We start from the raw sequence: 15,512 nt of genomic DNA on the forward strand, positions 1-15,512 counted from the left end.
GGGCCCTGGCTGAGGGTTAACGCGGGACACGTGGGAGCCAGCCCCCAGCCCCAACCTGGCAGCAGAAGCCAGGGGTGCAGGGAGACTCTAGCCTCCTGCTTCCCCTTCCTCGAGCCAAGCCAGGAGCCCCCTGCATGAATCACTGCCCTGCCTGGCCCAGCTGTGGCCTTTGTGCCTCCGCTGCCTTCTCCAGAGCTGTGTGTTTGGCTTCCCCCAGCACCCGCTAGATGGCAGCCTTACAGAGCCTGGCTGGCTCCGGGCTGGGCTAGTCCAGAGGGGACGGGAGAGGTGCTGCCTTTCCCCTCGCTGGTGCCAGGCAGGGGTGCTCTGCCTGGGAGGTCCCGGAGCGAGCCCTGGCTCCTAAGGGCTCTGCTGGAGCACCTCTGGGTTTAAAGCACCAGCCCCCACAGGTGGAGGAATGCAGCAGGCTGATCTCCTCCTCCCTTCTCCTTAGCTGGCAGCGGAGGCTCTCCAAAGAAGCCAAGCCCATCCCCGGGGGCGGCCGAGCCAAACCCAAACCCAAGCCAAAGCCCCAGCCGCGCCTGCCCCAGTGCCGCGCCCTCTACGCCTACGATGCCCAGGACACAGACGAGCTCAGTTTCAATGCCGACGAATACATCGAACTCATTAGAGAAGGTAAGCGGACTCCCCTGCGCCTGCCTCTGGACTTGCCCACCCCTCCTCCAGCAATGGGGGGAGGCAGGTACTCCTCGAAGGGAGGGGGGGTGAGTGGTTAGAGTAAGGGCTGAGGAGGGTGTGACTAGACTGCCACAAAGGGGATTCGGAGCCAGGACTCCTGGGTTCCATTTCCAGCTTTGTTCCGATCACTGGAACTTGAGAACCAGGCCTCCAACTCCCACATCTCCCCCACCCGGCTTAGGGCATTGGGCCCCCTCAACTTGTCAGTGCAAAGAGATGCTGCCCAACAAGGTTAAAAAATACCCCAGCGAGAACTTTACCCGGCACGGGAGCATGTGTAGCTTAGATCCCTCGGCACTGCAACCTCTGAACCTTGCTCCCCCTCCGCTGCATAGGGCAAGCTGAGGAAGGGATGGGTAGACACCAGCCCTGCAGCAACGCTGTGCTGAGGAGAGGGGTTTGCATGCCCAAGCAGCTGGCCTGGTGCTCCTGGCTGACAGCCCCCAACTCGGGCACTCAGGAACTTCAGCTGCAAACCTTCTCCTGCAGCTGACAGGTGCTCTGCTGTGCCCTGAGAGATGCCTCCCCTGCTCCAGCTTGTGAGGGCTCCGAGTAGTGGCTGGTGGATTCTCCTGTGGTGATGGTGTTAAGCTGCAGCTTTGGAAAACATCAGCGCCACTAAAGATCTGGGCTATTAACACAGCCTTGGGGGCTGCCCTTGTGCACTCAGTGCTGGGTGCAGCTCTTAAAGCTACACGGGATGATGATGATAATCTCGGCTGAGCTCCTGTGTAACACAACTCGCATCATGCTAGGCCCAAGTTCCTCTTTGAACCAGAGCGTAGTTTTTAGAGCGCTCACGGTTCAAAACGAGCAGCTTCTTTCCAGTCAGGTTTTATCTAGCTTCCAGCTGCTGGCTCTCTTGTCTTTTGAAGCAGGGTTAGAGGTTCCTATGATCAGAAATCTCTCCCCAGCCTGACCACGGGCCCTGAGCGTAATCGCTACCACGCTGACTGGGTAGCATTTTATCCATACTTTGCATTGCAAGCACCAGTTCCTGGTAGGACGTGGATGCGGCTGCTGCCCCATCACACTTGAGACCAGCTAATGACAGGGTTGATCAATCTCTCTGTACGGTTGGTGGTGACTGCTGCCTGCCCTCTTTTCCTTTTCAGACCCCTCAGGCTGGTGGCGGGGCAGGATACGAGGGAAAGAAGGGCTGTTCCCCGGGAACTATGTGGAAAAACTCTGATGGACGTGCCAGCTTCATTGCTCCGATTCTGACCCGGGGATCGAGGAGGGAAGAGATGTGTCTGCAGGATCCAATCAGCCTTGCTCCTGGATTATAGATTGCTGCCGGGCTCGACTGAGGCCACTAATTTAAGGCAATTGAGTGGGAGGATGACAATTGGATCACGTTGAGCCCTCTTCCTCTGAATCTTAGCCCCCCAGCGAGTTGCCTTCCTTCTGCTCTGGGGTGCACGGGGGAGGATGCAGGTTAGCCTGTCTGTCCTCCTGAATGAGGAGCAACTCAGCAGGCATTGGGCCTCCCTTCTCAGGAACCAGCACCTACTGCTTGGACTCACCGGGACAAGACCAGCCGCTCGGTCTTGTTACGCAGGGTTAAAAAAAAAAAAAAAAATCTTCCTCCTTAACTGTATAAAAAGAATAAATTGATGGTTTATTTTCTACACTAACCTCTACTCCACTTTCAAAAACAGCTGTAGCTTTTTAACTCAAATCTGTACCGACAAAGCGAGCACACCTCCAGCCTGGTGGAAGCTGAGTCAATGTTTTCATCAGCTCCCATTCTGAACTGGGGAGCCGAACCTTCTCAGGTGTTCTTAGACAAGGCCAGCGGGCAGTAGAAGGCTGCCTGGCTCCCTTAAAGAGATTTCCTTGAAAGCCTCCAATTCCTCTTCGGTAATAGCTACTACTAAAGGAAAACGGCCATGTAATCAATTGCACCATGTAATCAAAACTGCTGCATAATCAAATGCACCATTTTGGCAGGCAGAGTAGGACACAGGAAACTCATCAGTGGAATGACCGAAGAGCAGTTTTCCCGGGTTACGTTCAGCTGACGTGTTGTGCTTTTTACCTGACCCAGCAGAGGTTTGGCTTCTGCAGGGAGGTGTCCCCTCCATTCCCAGGTAGCTAGGTAGGAGCTGGAAGACTCAGATGCTCCTAAAACCCTAGGCAAATAGTGGAATGAGTTTTCCCTTCAAACAAAGGCAACAGCAAGTGGATGGCAGAACTGGGCTGGTACACGAGTCGCCTACGCTGAAGCCCGTGTCAGGGGAGATGGACGCTGCTCCAGCTGCGGCAGATGTCATTTGTTTTTAAAAGGCAGCATTATCACATTATTTCCCCTGTGTTGAGACTGCCGGGAGCTTTCATTCCCAAGTGTTTGCTTTGACGTGTGTAGCCACCGGACTGCAATCTAGAATGAAAACCCATCTTCTTAAAAGAACAGCAAGTTTCCTACCCCGTTACTTGTCTGAAAGAGACTTTAACGAGCCTCTTCCTTAGTTCAGTCCCAGACAGTATAAATCCTCTAGTTTTGTATATTCTGTAAAAACCGAAGACAGCAGCTTGTATCGTTCCGACGTCTCCCTCCGCGTCCCGGTAATAAACTGCTGTTTAAAGCAGGGGTTCTCAAACTGGGGGTCGCAAGGTTATTACATGGGGGGGTCACGAGCTGTCAGCCTCCACCCCCAAACCGCGCTTTGCCTCCAGCATTTATAATGGTGTTAAATTTATACAAAAGTGTTTTTAATTTATTAGGGGGGGGGGGGGTTTGCACTCAGAGGCTTGCTGTGTGAGAGGGGTTTGAGAACCACTGGTTTAAAGGAACCTGTGCCACCTTTTATTCAGCTTCATACACAACCTGTCCTGTCCCTCTGGGACATTTATCTACTACATTCCTACACCATCCCATCCCTAGCTCCCAAAACTCACATGTAGACTGCAAATGCCACATACCTGAGTTAAAGGGGAAAGTTTCCAAAAAATCCTGTACGTAGAGAGTCTTTAACAGCTCAGCTGAGCCCTGCCCTGGTGACGAAAGTCAGCCTAATTGCTACGCACCAGTAGTTCAAATCCAATTTTAACTAGATCAACGGTAGTAGCATAGAGGGAACGCTGGCCTGTGTAGCAAGCTCTTTGCTAGCCCTTAAAAAACACACTTCTACTTTCCTGCAGCCAAAGTTCATCCCTCCTTTTATTGTACTGCTGCTCACCGGAAGATCCTGAAGCCTATACAAAAAAATGCAATTTTTAAACCCTTATTGCCAGGCAAATATGGTCTTTGCAGGATTACCGTGTTCCCAGCAGGTAACATCCCTCCAGGTTCTTACATAGTGTGTTAAGAGGTAAGACTGCCCCCCACTCTATGCCTTAATACAACACAAACCAAGCCAGTTTGGCAGTGAGCCATTTGGTACCCAAGCCACGTGACACACGCCAGAATGACAGGGGTAGACCCACATTTGGAACCGGCTTCAGAACCAGGCCCCAAAACCAACTCCATTGAACGTGACTCTGTCTAGTTAAAACCGTGGCAACCATTTAATTAACACAATGTACAGCAGAAGTTAAACCACTAAAAGTTTTAATTGCATTATTACTACAAGAATAAAGAATACCTGAGAGCCTTTTGCAGTGCCCATATTTTTAATGTAGCATAATCATCAGTTCACAAACCCCCTCTAAAAACAAAATGCAGAGTCTCACTTTTTTTTTTTTTTTTTAAACAGAAGTCAATCTAAAGGCACTGAAGTGCATGGGAAATAAGATCACCAAAGATTACAAAGCAATTTGTTTTTCTTCCTCTCTAAAACGGTAGAAACTTTAGGTTCGTCTATATTATTGAACAGCATTTATACTTTCACAGCTCCAAGCGAATACATTTTTAAAAAGTGTAGGGTTTTTCGGGGTGGGAGAAGAGACAGTTAAGACAAAGCAAAAAACTGGGAGGAAATTTAAAATATGTAGTTACCTTCATTTCAGCTTGTTTACTCTTGCTAGTGGAACTAAATGTCTTAAAAATATAGTTACCACTCCACTGCAGCCGCTGACCCTGTTGGAAGGCAGGTTGTAACAACAAGCATTGGGAATATTTGATTGCAGTTTTATACAGTAAAAGGTGTGGGGTTTTTTGTTTTTTTTTTAAAACCTCAAATGCTGCTGCATAAACATTCATTTGGATCAAAAAAATTGTTTACTATGAATTAAAAACAACAACAACCGCATTTGTTCCTTTCAACCGAACCATCTTGGGAGGGGGAAGAAAGTTATCCCGTTGAACTTAAAAACAGCAAATCCTTTTTCTAAACAAGAAAAAATAAATCACAACAGTAGCTTTTTTTTTTTTTAGTGTATGTTACAGAACTTTTTACACAGTTTAAAAGTTATTCACCATTAAAAAAAATAACCCAAAGTTAAGTTACCGAAATAAGAATTACTCACACAACACCGTAACTGAAACACAGAAGCCAAAGCAACAAACGAAACAAGTCGAAATCGTTTTTCCAAACATGATTTAGCAGTCCAAAACTGCTATAAATATGCTTCCGAGTCCTTAACTTGGCTGTGATCTTGGTCACGTGGTACAGGAATGCGCTGGCAGTGGGTGGCAAGTGCTGCACTGGCAGATGAGGGACCCAGAACCCGAAGCGGAGGGGAAGATGAAAGCTGAACCCAAAGGGGGAGTTTCAGGGCAGTGCTTGCTCTGATCAATGGATCTGGCCTGGGGTGGGGGGTTTTCCTGCGGCTCTTGGATTGAGGCCCTGCAGAGTTTGCAATGCCAGCTGCCATGATTTAAGTGTGTGTCGGTCCAACGGGCCTGTGGGTGCGTATGGGTGGGGAATGAAAGCATCTATGTCAATCTAAGAACTGAATTCTGCATAATTTTTTTAAAAGAGGGTTTCGTTTCCCCTTCTGCTTCTAACAAAGCACGTTCTCTTACCCTCTAAATTACCATGGTTATTTACAGCCAGCTGGGACTTTTAAGGACATGGTAGGTTGGAAAACCCTGGCAGGTGCTTTGAACAGACTAGTCTCAACTCCCTTGGATTGAAGATCCAAGTTCTCTTGGCAGCCCCAAGGAAGGAAATGGGGTCGCTACCCTCTTCTGTTCCCAGATCCTTCTGCTTCTTCACTACTCAACCTGGGCAAACAGCATTTCCCAGCAGCAGCAGCACAGATCAGGGCCCACAGAGTTCCACCTCACCCCACAGATAAGATTCAAGCCCAGCCCTCAACCAATAACATCTGGGGGAAGGGGGGTTCGGGTGCATCCTTTTGGGTGCTGATTTTCCCCCCACCCACCCAAAAATAAAATCCCCACCTGCAACAAAATCTCTGTTTTTGATCAACTGTTTGACCCTCGCGGCTGTAAAGAGATTTAGTATTTGCTGATAACTTGGTTCATTTCTTGGTAAAGAGAGAAGAGCTCACAAGCAAAGACTGTTACAAACGCTAGCAGGGGGGTGGGGGAAACTTAATCAGGACTAATCACCCCTCGGTGATTTCGAGGGATTGCCTTGGGAGGTAGGCAAGGATCAAACTAAGCTGTTTCTGGCTTCTCAGACACCCTTTATATAGTACATGCAGGGTTAACTGCACTGCCCTGGCTCTCAGTCCATTTCCCTGCCAGACCTCACTTCCTGAGGTTATTGCTTTCATTTTCAAGAGACACACACATACACACACACGCACGCACACAGAGTTGTGCAGTTCTGCTTGTCACCTGCAGCTTAATAGCCAAATGTTTCCTTCTAAATCCAGGCCACCTGCAGCCATCAACCCTGTACATACATTTCAGTTAGTACAAAACCCAGAATCGCGTTAAGTTAGTGCAAGTGAACCTGTGAAGAGGATTCATAACACATGCATTCAGTGGGTGAATATAGTTAGTGAACGAACCACAAAAACTCGGATCGATGCTGTCAGTTAAGATACCAGGCAACTAACCGAGTCAGGTCAAGATTTCTTCCCGGAGCTCCAGATGAAAATACAAAATAAGCAACATTACCAAAAAAAGTTGGATCCTGCTGTGAACATCTTAACAGTAACTTAAATTCCCAGGCGGTTCCCTGTCCTAGGAGGCGGCTGGGGGCTTCCCCGACCTGTCCCCACATCAGCGCTCCTGGAGAGAAAGGACTCCCTTCGGACAAGTCCGAACGTGGGAGAGGCAAACTCCCAGTAAGCGGGGGAAGCTCCCGTCAGAAAGAGCTGAAACACGGCTCAGGAAAGGTGGCCGTTAAGTAGCTGAGCCTGCAAACAACATCCTGGCACCGGAGCGCTGCCCTCTGAGCTGGGAGACAACGCTGGGTAGGGACGACTAACTGCCCTGTTCCAATGAAGGGAAGCCACCGCCCATGACAATCCGAACACATGCTCGCGAACAGAGCGGGCCGCGTCCCTCGTTATCATTCAGAGCAGCGTATGAACCGTTTGCTTGCCCGTGTAGTCTCAGAGCTAGGCTAGACCTCCGACTCCTGCCCTCGCTGAGCTCTTGCTTGCCTACACTGTAAACCAGCCCAATTCCCCGCCCCGCGTCGGCCTCAGCCGGGCCACCAACCGAGAGAAGCCGGAGAGCGGATCCGTCCGACGTGCCTCTAGGTTTATAAATAAGGATCTCGTTTCTCTTCACAGCTTTACATATCCAACCTACATACTGAAACGGTGCACAGAGAGGGGGGGCCCAGCTGGGAGCCGGCCGACAAGCTCTGTGCAGAGATTATATACATGCGCTGCCCTCTCCCTCGCCCCTAGTTCTCGGGGCTCACGTTCTGCCTAGCTCTGATGAAGGCCATGCCATGGGTGCGGAAGTGCGTCTTCAGGTTGAGCTGGGTGTCGAAGCACTTCCCGCACACCTTGCACACGAGTTTACCGTCGGTCGAGCGCTGGGCCCCTCCCTCGTGGCCGCTGCGGGGGCTGGGCTCCTCCACCTCCCCCGTCCCCTTCTTCTTCTTGTGGGTGATGAAGCGGTGGCGGTTGAGGGAGACCTGGGAGGTGAAGCAAAGGCCGCACTCCCGGCACTGGTGGGAGCTCTCGTCTGTCCTGTGCTGGGGTATGTGCTCCTGGAACTCGGCCGCGCTGCAGGCCACGTAGCCACACTTGCGGCAGCGGAAGGGGGCTTTGCGGTCCGCCTTGGGGTTCTTGGAGGGTGGCGTGGTGCTGTCCGGCTCCTCACTACACGAATCGCCCTCGTCCGAGGAGAGTTTCCGCTTCCTGCTGGACACCTGTGGGGAGGAGTTGGGAGAGGCTTGACCCTTAATGCTGGGCAGGGCCTGGGCCCTGTGCGCTTAAACTGGCTGAGCCAGACAAAGGCCAGCCCCACGCAATGAACACATCCCTCCCGTGCCTCCCGGCAGGGGACAGGAGCAGCTCCAAACAGCTCAGACAAGATGATCCTTTGGCTCCCTTCTCTGGCTGGATAAAAATCCCAACACGCAATCGGCCAGCCCTGGCAGCGGACTCAGCCCCGCCCTCATCCGCTCCTTGGCCTAAATACACTCACTCCACAGCCTCCCCTCTGAAACGCTGCTGCTCTGTATTCCCGGCTGCAGCCGGCCTCTCAAGCCAACTAGTCAGACAGGAGACCACCAGCCAAAAGCCAGGGAGCCGCACAAAGCAATTCAGATGGGGCCAGACCAGGATGAATGCACTAGTGGGAACGGTGCTGAGGGAGGAGCCCCATAGCTATCCCGCTAGCGCTCAATGATGTTCTATCTCCATAAACCCCCCCTGGAGATGAGATTCTTTGCTTCCTGCCCTGACTTATTGCACTACGTTGCTGTGGGTTGTTCTAACGGCAGCCATGTTCCCCCCCCAAGAGGTGGCTGCATTGTTTGGAAGTTATTTTAACCCCTCCATCTCCACTCCCTCAAAGCTGGGAGCATCCATCTGCCCCGTACCTGCAAGCTTCCGGGTCCCGTCCGGGCAATGACGACCTCTTGGCTCTTGGTCTGGTCTGTCACCTTTATCCCGTGCCGCACCTGAATGTGCTTCTCCAGGATCAGCCGGCTGCTGAAGGTGCGTTTGCCTTCGGTGCAGTACCTGGGAGGGACCAGAGCCAGGCAGGTAATGAGGCTCCCCCGGGCACCTCGCCCACTGGAGGTGAAGGTGAACAACAGACGACCCCTAGCCCTGGTCTACTGCTTCCATCTCAAAGCACTCTGTGGGCGTCAAGCCCACCTCCCCTGGGGAAACTGGCTTGGAGAAGTGATGTTTCCTACCCAGAGGTCACACAGTAAGGCAGTGGCAGAACCAGACCTGGAACCCAGGAGTCCCGACCCCCAGTCCCCTGTTCTAACCACTACAGCACATTCTCCCCAACAGCAGGGCAGGAAAATCAGGAGTCCAACCCACCCAGTGCCTCCAGTCCGAGCACTAAATTTACTCCCCCTTCTGGAGCTGAGAACAGATCCCCAGGAGTCCGAGCACCACTCCTCCCCCTACTCTGACAGCCTTGCGGACTGTATGAACACCTCCCACCCTGAGCTTCGGATGGAAGGGAGGGGTGAGCTAGAGCCCTTTTGCCCCCCGAAACCAGAAGGAGAGGAGGCAGCTCAGTACCGGCAGGGATAGACTCGCTTGATCCCCTCGTGGTTCACTCGCACGTGTCTCCGGAGGCTGGGGGCGGAGCAAAACGAACGCTCGCACAGACGGCATGGGAACTTCTTCACCGACTGGAAGAAGCAAGAGAACAAGTCATGCCACATGCCCTGCCATTGCATCAGCCCATTCTTGAGGTGTACCGGATAGCCCCTTCTCCCATTACGTGGGGCTTTTATTGGGTGGGGAAACTGAGGCACGGAGAAGGGGTCACTTGTCAAGGTGACGCAGCAAGTCAGGAACAGAACCAGGAGACCCAAGGCTCCTGCTGTAACCATTAGAGAACACACCCTGCTCCAGCCGGGAATAGATCCCAGGAATCCCGATCCGCAAGCCTCTGCTCTGTGCAATAAACAAAACACTGCCTTACCCACCACCTCGGTGTTTCAACAGGACCAGGTTCCCAGTGGATAAACTCCACCAGCTCTCCTCCCATTGGGCCAGCAACCACCCAGGGATTCCCTCTCACCTTCCCGTGATCCTTCTTCATGTGGGACACGTACTCGTCCCGCTCCGGGAACCAGGAGTGACACATCCCGCACGTCCAGCCGCTGCTTTTTGACTTGCTCGCATCCGTCTTGCGCTGAAAGCGGGTCCGCTTTGCCTTGCGCAGCTCTGGGGAGCTGGGTGGCTCGTCTTCCTCCGAGGACGAGGACGACGACTCGGATATCTTGGAGACGGGGGCTTCCACAGGCTCCTCCTTGGGGGTGAGCAGAGCAACCGGCTTCTTGGTGAGATCCTCCTTGGGTTTCTGCGGCTGGTGAGTGTTCTGTAAAACAGAGGCAGGGGCGTCAGCCTGCCAAGGCTTGAATCCGGGTTCCAGGGGCAGTCCATGCCATGCAGCGATCCCGGGGGAAGGCAAGCCAGTCTTCCCCCAACCCTGCCATGCTGGAGGGGAAGGGGAAAAACCTGTCTGTCCCATCCGAGATCATCAGCTTGCATCTGGAAGCCGGAGACTCCCATTCGCCCCACACACAGCCGGCAAAGGTGTCGCTATGCTTCAGGATGGGGAAAGGCAGGAGGGGTGTGTGTGTGTGTGTTCGTTCCTAGCACCGCAGGAGATGGCAGTGGCACTCAGTGGCCCTGATCGGGGCACCCATGTGCTAGGCGCTGTATAGACAATGAAGAGGCAATCCTTGTCCCAAAGAACTAATCATCTATAGATGTACTGCAAGGGGCTAGCCCAACCAATACTAAAACCAGTTACACAGGCTTCTAGGGACCAATCTCAGTGCACGTAGCATCACGCTAGAGAGCGCCGAACACATCCGGGCACCGATACACTGCCCTGCCAGACCATTGCCAGGTGGAGAACGTCCAGGCTAGACCCGCGGAAAGCTGGGGCTTTAGTGAACAGCAGCATTGTGACAGCTCCGCAACATGGTTAGGATCACCCCCACTTTACAGGTGGGGAAACTGAGGCACGGGGAGGGAGTGACTTGCTCAAGGACATGGGGAGTCAGGGAATAGAGCTCAGGGGGTTCCTACTCGGATCTTACCTACCTCTAGTAAATGGGGCACCGGTGCCCGACTCACCTTCAGATGTTCAAGCATGGTGCGTTTCTGGGCAAAGAGCAGCGGGCAGTCAGGACACTTAAAAACGCTGACCCTCTGGTTGAGCAGGTGTTGGTCAAAGTGAGAGGAGAGCAGGGGCTTGTGGGTAAAGACTGTGTCACACATTGCACATTTGTAAATCATCCTGAAAATCGGGGGAGGGTGGGGAAGAAGAGGAGGGGCAGGTTAGAAATAATCAGTTTCCCTGAATTTGGTTCAAACATGAAAAAGCCCCCCAAGGAATATTTACATACCGGGGCCAGCTGAGATCAGGGCCCTGTAATGCTCGGTGCTGTACAGACAGTGCCTGTCCCAAAGAGCCGACAATCGAAGACAGAGTCTGAGGGAAAGTGACTTGCCCAAGGTCACCCAGCTGCTCAGCGGCAGAGTTGGGAATAGAACTCAGGTCTCCAAGTTCTGGGCCAAGGTCCTGCCCACTAGGCAACGCTGCTGATTCAACATAATTCAATCTCTTGAGTTTCTTCCCTAATCGGAGCAGCACACGGGAGGACGGCGGACACCATGTGCTTCCAAAGGGAAGCACAGATCCAACTGAACTACCATGAGGAAAGTGTTCCATTATTTTTAGCTCCTCCAATGGGGGGCAGCGGAGTGCTGGGTAGGGAGAGAGACACTAACAGAGCTCTTATCCAGCACTTTTCAGCCAAGGATCTCAAAGCACTTTCCTCTCGTTACCACTCAACCCCCAAGCCCAGACATATTTAGACCCATTTTACAGACAGAGCCACAAAAAAGCTGCTCTCAGGGGTAGAAACAGAACCCAGGAGGTCCCGTGCTGTCAACTCAAGAGCCGCCTCTGCTCTCCAGATCAGGCTGAGCACCGTCTAGTCTTGCAAAACACACCGTGGGCTCTTCAATGACAAGTTGTCAGAGCGTCTGGTTTTCCTTCCTGTCTGGCAGACGGCCGCCTGAGTGGCTCCCTAGCTACCGTGCTTATTGAGGTACGGGCTTTCCTCCTCTCCCTCCCGGAGCACCAGAGAGCTTTCCTCAGTGGTCTCCCCCTCCAGCTATTGACCGGGTGGGGCCCTGGGTCTGCTCCCCAGATCCCAGCCCGCGGTGGTACCCGACTGAGGTTACTTACTTGGACTGCTGATTGCTGAACCCCGGGTGCTGCGTGTAGATATGAGCGTGGGCGCTGGGGGCTGACTTGAACGCCATGGGGCAGATCGGGCACTTGTGGAAAACCTCGCAGTGCGAGGTCTGGATGTGGGATTTAATGGAATTCACCCCTCCAAACACCACGGCGCAGCTGGGGCACCTGGAAGCAAAGAACACACGGTAAGGTGGCTATTTCAGAGGGGCAGGGTGAGGTCGGGGACTTCCCCCCGCTCCGGTAACCAGTGAGCAAAGACTGGGTTGTGTGCTGGCAGCGTCAAAGCAGGCTTAGTGGCATGTGCCCAGCTGGAATTCCTCCGCCATTTTCTAGATGCAAGCGCATCTGCTGCTCTTTGGTCCACCTCTCCCCACCCTGGATTTTAGCCCTTCGGTGAGGGTCATTGTCTAATGGTTAACAGAGTAAGATCAATTGCTGGGCATGGGGGACGGGTCAGCTAATGCATTCCTAGCTGATCACCGGGCTTAGAGAGGTACCCGAAGAGATACACTGGGGGATCAAAATCAGCCCTGCCAAGAAGGACAAATGTGGCCCTACAGGCCTAGAGAGACTTTAAAGTCAAAAGCAGTCAAACAGATTTCGACTTGGAAACGATCGCATGAATACAGGGACGTTCCCACAAGCTTCTTGTCTGCAGCCAGCTGCACTTCTCCGCTGGGAGATCTCTGCCCCAGAGAGCCTGCATTATTGCCCAGGAATGGGCTGATTCACTAGTGTTTTGGATCCTTCCTACAGGGTACAGGAAGATATTCGAACAGGAAACAGCACCAGTTTTGAGTTCTGCTGAAGATAAATAATGTGTATGGAATAACACCACCTATTTCTCCGATAGCGCTTACCTCAAACCGCTTCACAATCTGTAATGTATTTTTAAGAATTGCCAGACTGGGTCAGACCAAAGGTCCATCTAGCCCAGTATCCTGTCTCCAACAGTGGCCAGTACCAGATGCTTCAAAGGCAATGAACAGAACAGGGCAATTATCAAGTGATCCATCCCCTGTCATCCAGGCCCAACTTCTGGCAGTTGAAGGTTTAGGGACACCCAGGGCAGGGGGGACCATCTTGGCTAACGGCCATTTATGGACCTATTCTCCAGGAACTTATCTAGTTCTTTTTTGAACCCAGTCATATTTTTGCCTTTACAACATCCCCCTGCAATGAGTTCCACAGTTAACTATGCATTGTGTGACGATGTTCTTCCTTATGTTTGTATTAAAACATGCTGTCTACGCTCACAACACCCCTGTGAGACAGGGCAGGGCTATTCACCATACTGTACAGATGGGCCACGGAGGCAAAGTGACTTGGCCGAGGTCGCACAAGAAGTTTTGTGGCAGAACAGGGAACTGAAACCGGGTCTCCCATGTCTAGGGATAGAGTCCTAATAGCTGGAGCATCCTTCCTCTCCTAGCTGCTGGCAACAGGAGACCAGCTGGCAATCCTGGATCCAAAAGGCCTCTTTATTAACAGGCCAGGTGCACCACGGGGTGAGTCAGATTCCTACCGATAGTCAGCCGGCCCTGGTGTCTCATCCTGACCCAGAAGGGCCAGGCTCCGCCACCATTCACTCCTTGGCCTCTGCTGAGATTGACAATCCCAGTTGTGACGGTGGGGACATCAGCCCAGAAAGAACTGGAATGAGCCTCGCCCCTATCCTCCCAACCCCCCTAATTTCATACGGCCACCAGCCATCCCACGGCTCAGTCGCAACCAACCCGTGTTGGATTTGAACTGCTGACCTAGGCACTCCTGCCCTTTCTTATAGCAACAGGAAAATTCTTCGTCAGCAGTTGAACTGACGACAGCCAGAAGAAGGAAGCAAAGCTGACAGTTCATCCTCCAGTTTGCACCAGTGACTGAGCTAAGCAGAAAGAATTGGCCCGGAAACCTTTTCCTGCGGCATCTGCAACCCAAAGCCTGTGCCATAGGGCTAGCCCGGTGCTTCTCAACGTCACCTGACTGGACCCCTATCCAGCTGGGACGGAGTCAGGACCCACCCCCAGCCCTGCGGGAAGGCCAGGGTGGTCACAAGCCCCCCAAGCACCACAGAGCTGCAGCGTCGTACCTGTACCCCACCCTCCTGGAGAAATGCAGGCAGGCCTCCTTCAGGTGGGTCTCGAAGTTCGCCAAGAGGAAGTTCCCGCCACACTCGGGGCACACGTGAGGGGGCCGGTTTTTGTGCATCCGTTGATGAGCGTTAAAGCTGCAGGGATTGGGCATCATCATGGGGCAGGTCGTGCACACCTGGGGGGGGAAGCAAGCACAGGTAACGTGAGCGTCCATCACATGGCACCTCCGACCACCACCGACTTCACTAGGTTGTGCAAGAGCAACACACTGGCCATGTGTCCCCTTCCCTCCCGGCTCTATTCAGAGCCCCGGGAAAAACCTGGGAACACCTAACCAAGCCCAGCATATGGTATAAAGAAGTGGTGGCTGCATGGGTGAATTAGGTCTGCCACAAGTTTTGATTTTGCCAAGTGGGGGGCTGTTTTTAAACTGTTTTCCAACCCAGCCCAGGCAGGGAAGGGTTAGTATCATGGTAGCACCTAGAGCAGGGGTGGCCGGAGAAGGAGCCAGAATCTACCGATGTACATTGCCAAAAAGCCACAGTAATATGTCAGCAGCTCCCCCTTCAGCTTCCCACCCACCCCCTGCTCCCAGTGCCTCCCACCAGGCAGCCCCACCGATCAGCCCCTCCCCTTCCCTCCCGATCAGCTGTTTCGTGGCGTGCAGGAGGCTCGGGGGGGGGGGGGGGAGAGGAGTGAGGGCATGGCAGGCTCAGAGGAGGGGGTGGGGCCTGTGGCAGAGCAGCGAGCACCCCCCGGCACACTGGAAAGTTGGTGCCCGTAGCTCCAGCCCCGCAGTCGGTGCCGATACAAGGAGCCGCATATTAACTTCTGAAGAGCCGCATGTGGCTCCGGAGCGACAGGTTGGCCTAGAGGCCAGCTGAGATCAGGGCCCCATGGCACGAGATGCCGTATAAACTCACACGGTCAGGTTGAGAAAAGGCCCTGCTAGTTACTGTCACTAGGTGCTCAATAGCTTTGTATCCAACCCATGGTAACGGAATCCATGCCCCAAAGAGTGCATGAGTAAACGGAAAACAGACACCGGGTAGGAGGGGAAACCGAGGCCCAGAGACTTGTCCATGGTCATTCAACGGAGCCAGGAAAAGAACCCTCGTCTGCAATACACATTAATACGCAACAGTCAGCGTGAACCAGAACAGCCCAAAGCCAGCTCCGACCAGGTTGCTTGGAGGGCAACGCTTAGCAAGAGCCAGGTACGTCAGTTGCGTCGGCGCTGCAGCACTGCTCCAGTGACTTGTATCCCGTGGGCGGCGGCTGCTTGTACTGACTTGCTTCCCGACGGCTGCTAGGAGAACACAACGCGTGGAAGAAAAGCGCCTTTTTCTGCTTCTCAAAAGTCTAAATAAAAACAACCAGGTGGAAGATGCCGGTTCAACGTAAGCCAGAGCCGTCTCACTCTGCAGTGCATCTTCCATCCAAACTGGTTCCAGAACCCCCCCCTCTTTTCTGTCATTGTACTAGAATCA

General features: G+C 53.1%; 2 protein-coding genes across 3 annotated transcripts in view; one reads left to right on the forward strand and one right to left on the reverse strand.

Moving 5' to 3' along the window:
- LOC128826952 (unconventional myosin-Ie-like) overlaps positions 1 to 4,391 on the forward strand; it is a 34,371-nt gene extending 29,980 nt beyond the window's left edge. For both annotated transcript variants that reach the window (XM_054010546.1, XM_054010547.1), the window contains 2 exons: positions 455 to 636; positions 1,815 to 4,391. In XM_054010546.1, the coding sequence (XP_053866521.1) occupies positions 455 to 636; positions 1,815 to 1,891 (259 nt within the window). In that variant the 3' untranslated portion in view covers positions 1,892 to 4,391. The remainder of the gene's footprint in view (positions 1 to 454; positions 637 to 1,814) is intronic.
- Positions 4,236 to 15,512, reverse strand: part of ZNF687 (zinc finger protein 687) — a 48,688-nt gene continuing 37,411 nt past the window's right edge. The window contains exons 3-9 of the mRNA XM_054010545.1: positions 14,019 to 14,197; positions 11,921 to 12,097; positions 10,801 to 10,963; positions 9,734 to 10,033; positions 9,226 to 9,338; positions 8,565 to 8,706; positions 4,236 to 7,889 (exon numbers count right to left, since the gene is read on the reverse strand). Coding sequence (XP_053866520.1) covers positions 7,416 to 7,889; positions 8,565 to 8,706; positions 9,226 to 9,338; positions 9,734 to 10,033; positions 10,801 to 10,963; positions 11,921 to 12,097; positions 14,019 to 14,197 — 1,548 coding nt within the window. The 3' untranslated portion in view covers positions 4,236 to 7,415. The remainder of the gene's footprint in view (positions 7,890 to 8,564; positions 8,707 to 9,225; positions 9,339 to 9,733; positions 10,034 to 10,800; positions 10,964 to 11,920; positions 12,098 to 14,018; positions 14,198 to 15,512) is intronic.

Source organism: Malaclemys terrapin, chromosome 21, assembly GCF_027887155.1.
Source record: "Malaclemys terrapin pileata isolate rMalTer1 chromosome 21, rMalTer1.hap1, whole genome shotgun sequence".
NCBI classification, from domain to species: domain Eukaryota; kingdom Metazoa; phylum Chordata; order Testudines; family Emydidae; genus Malaclemys; species Malaclemys terrapin.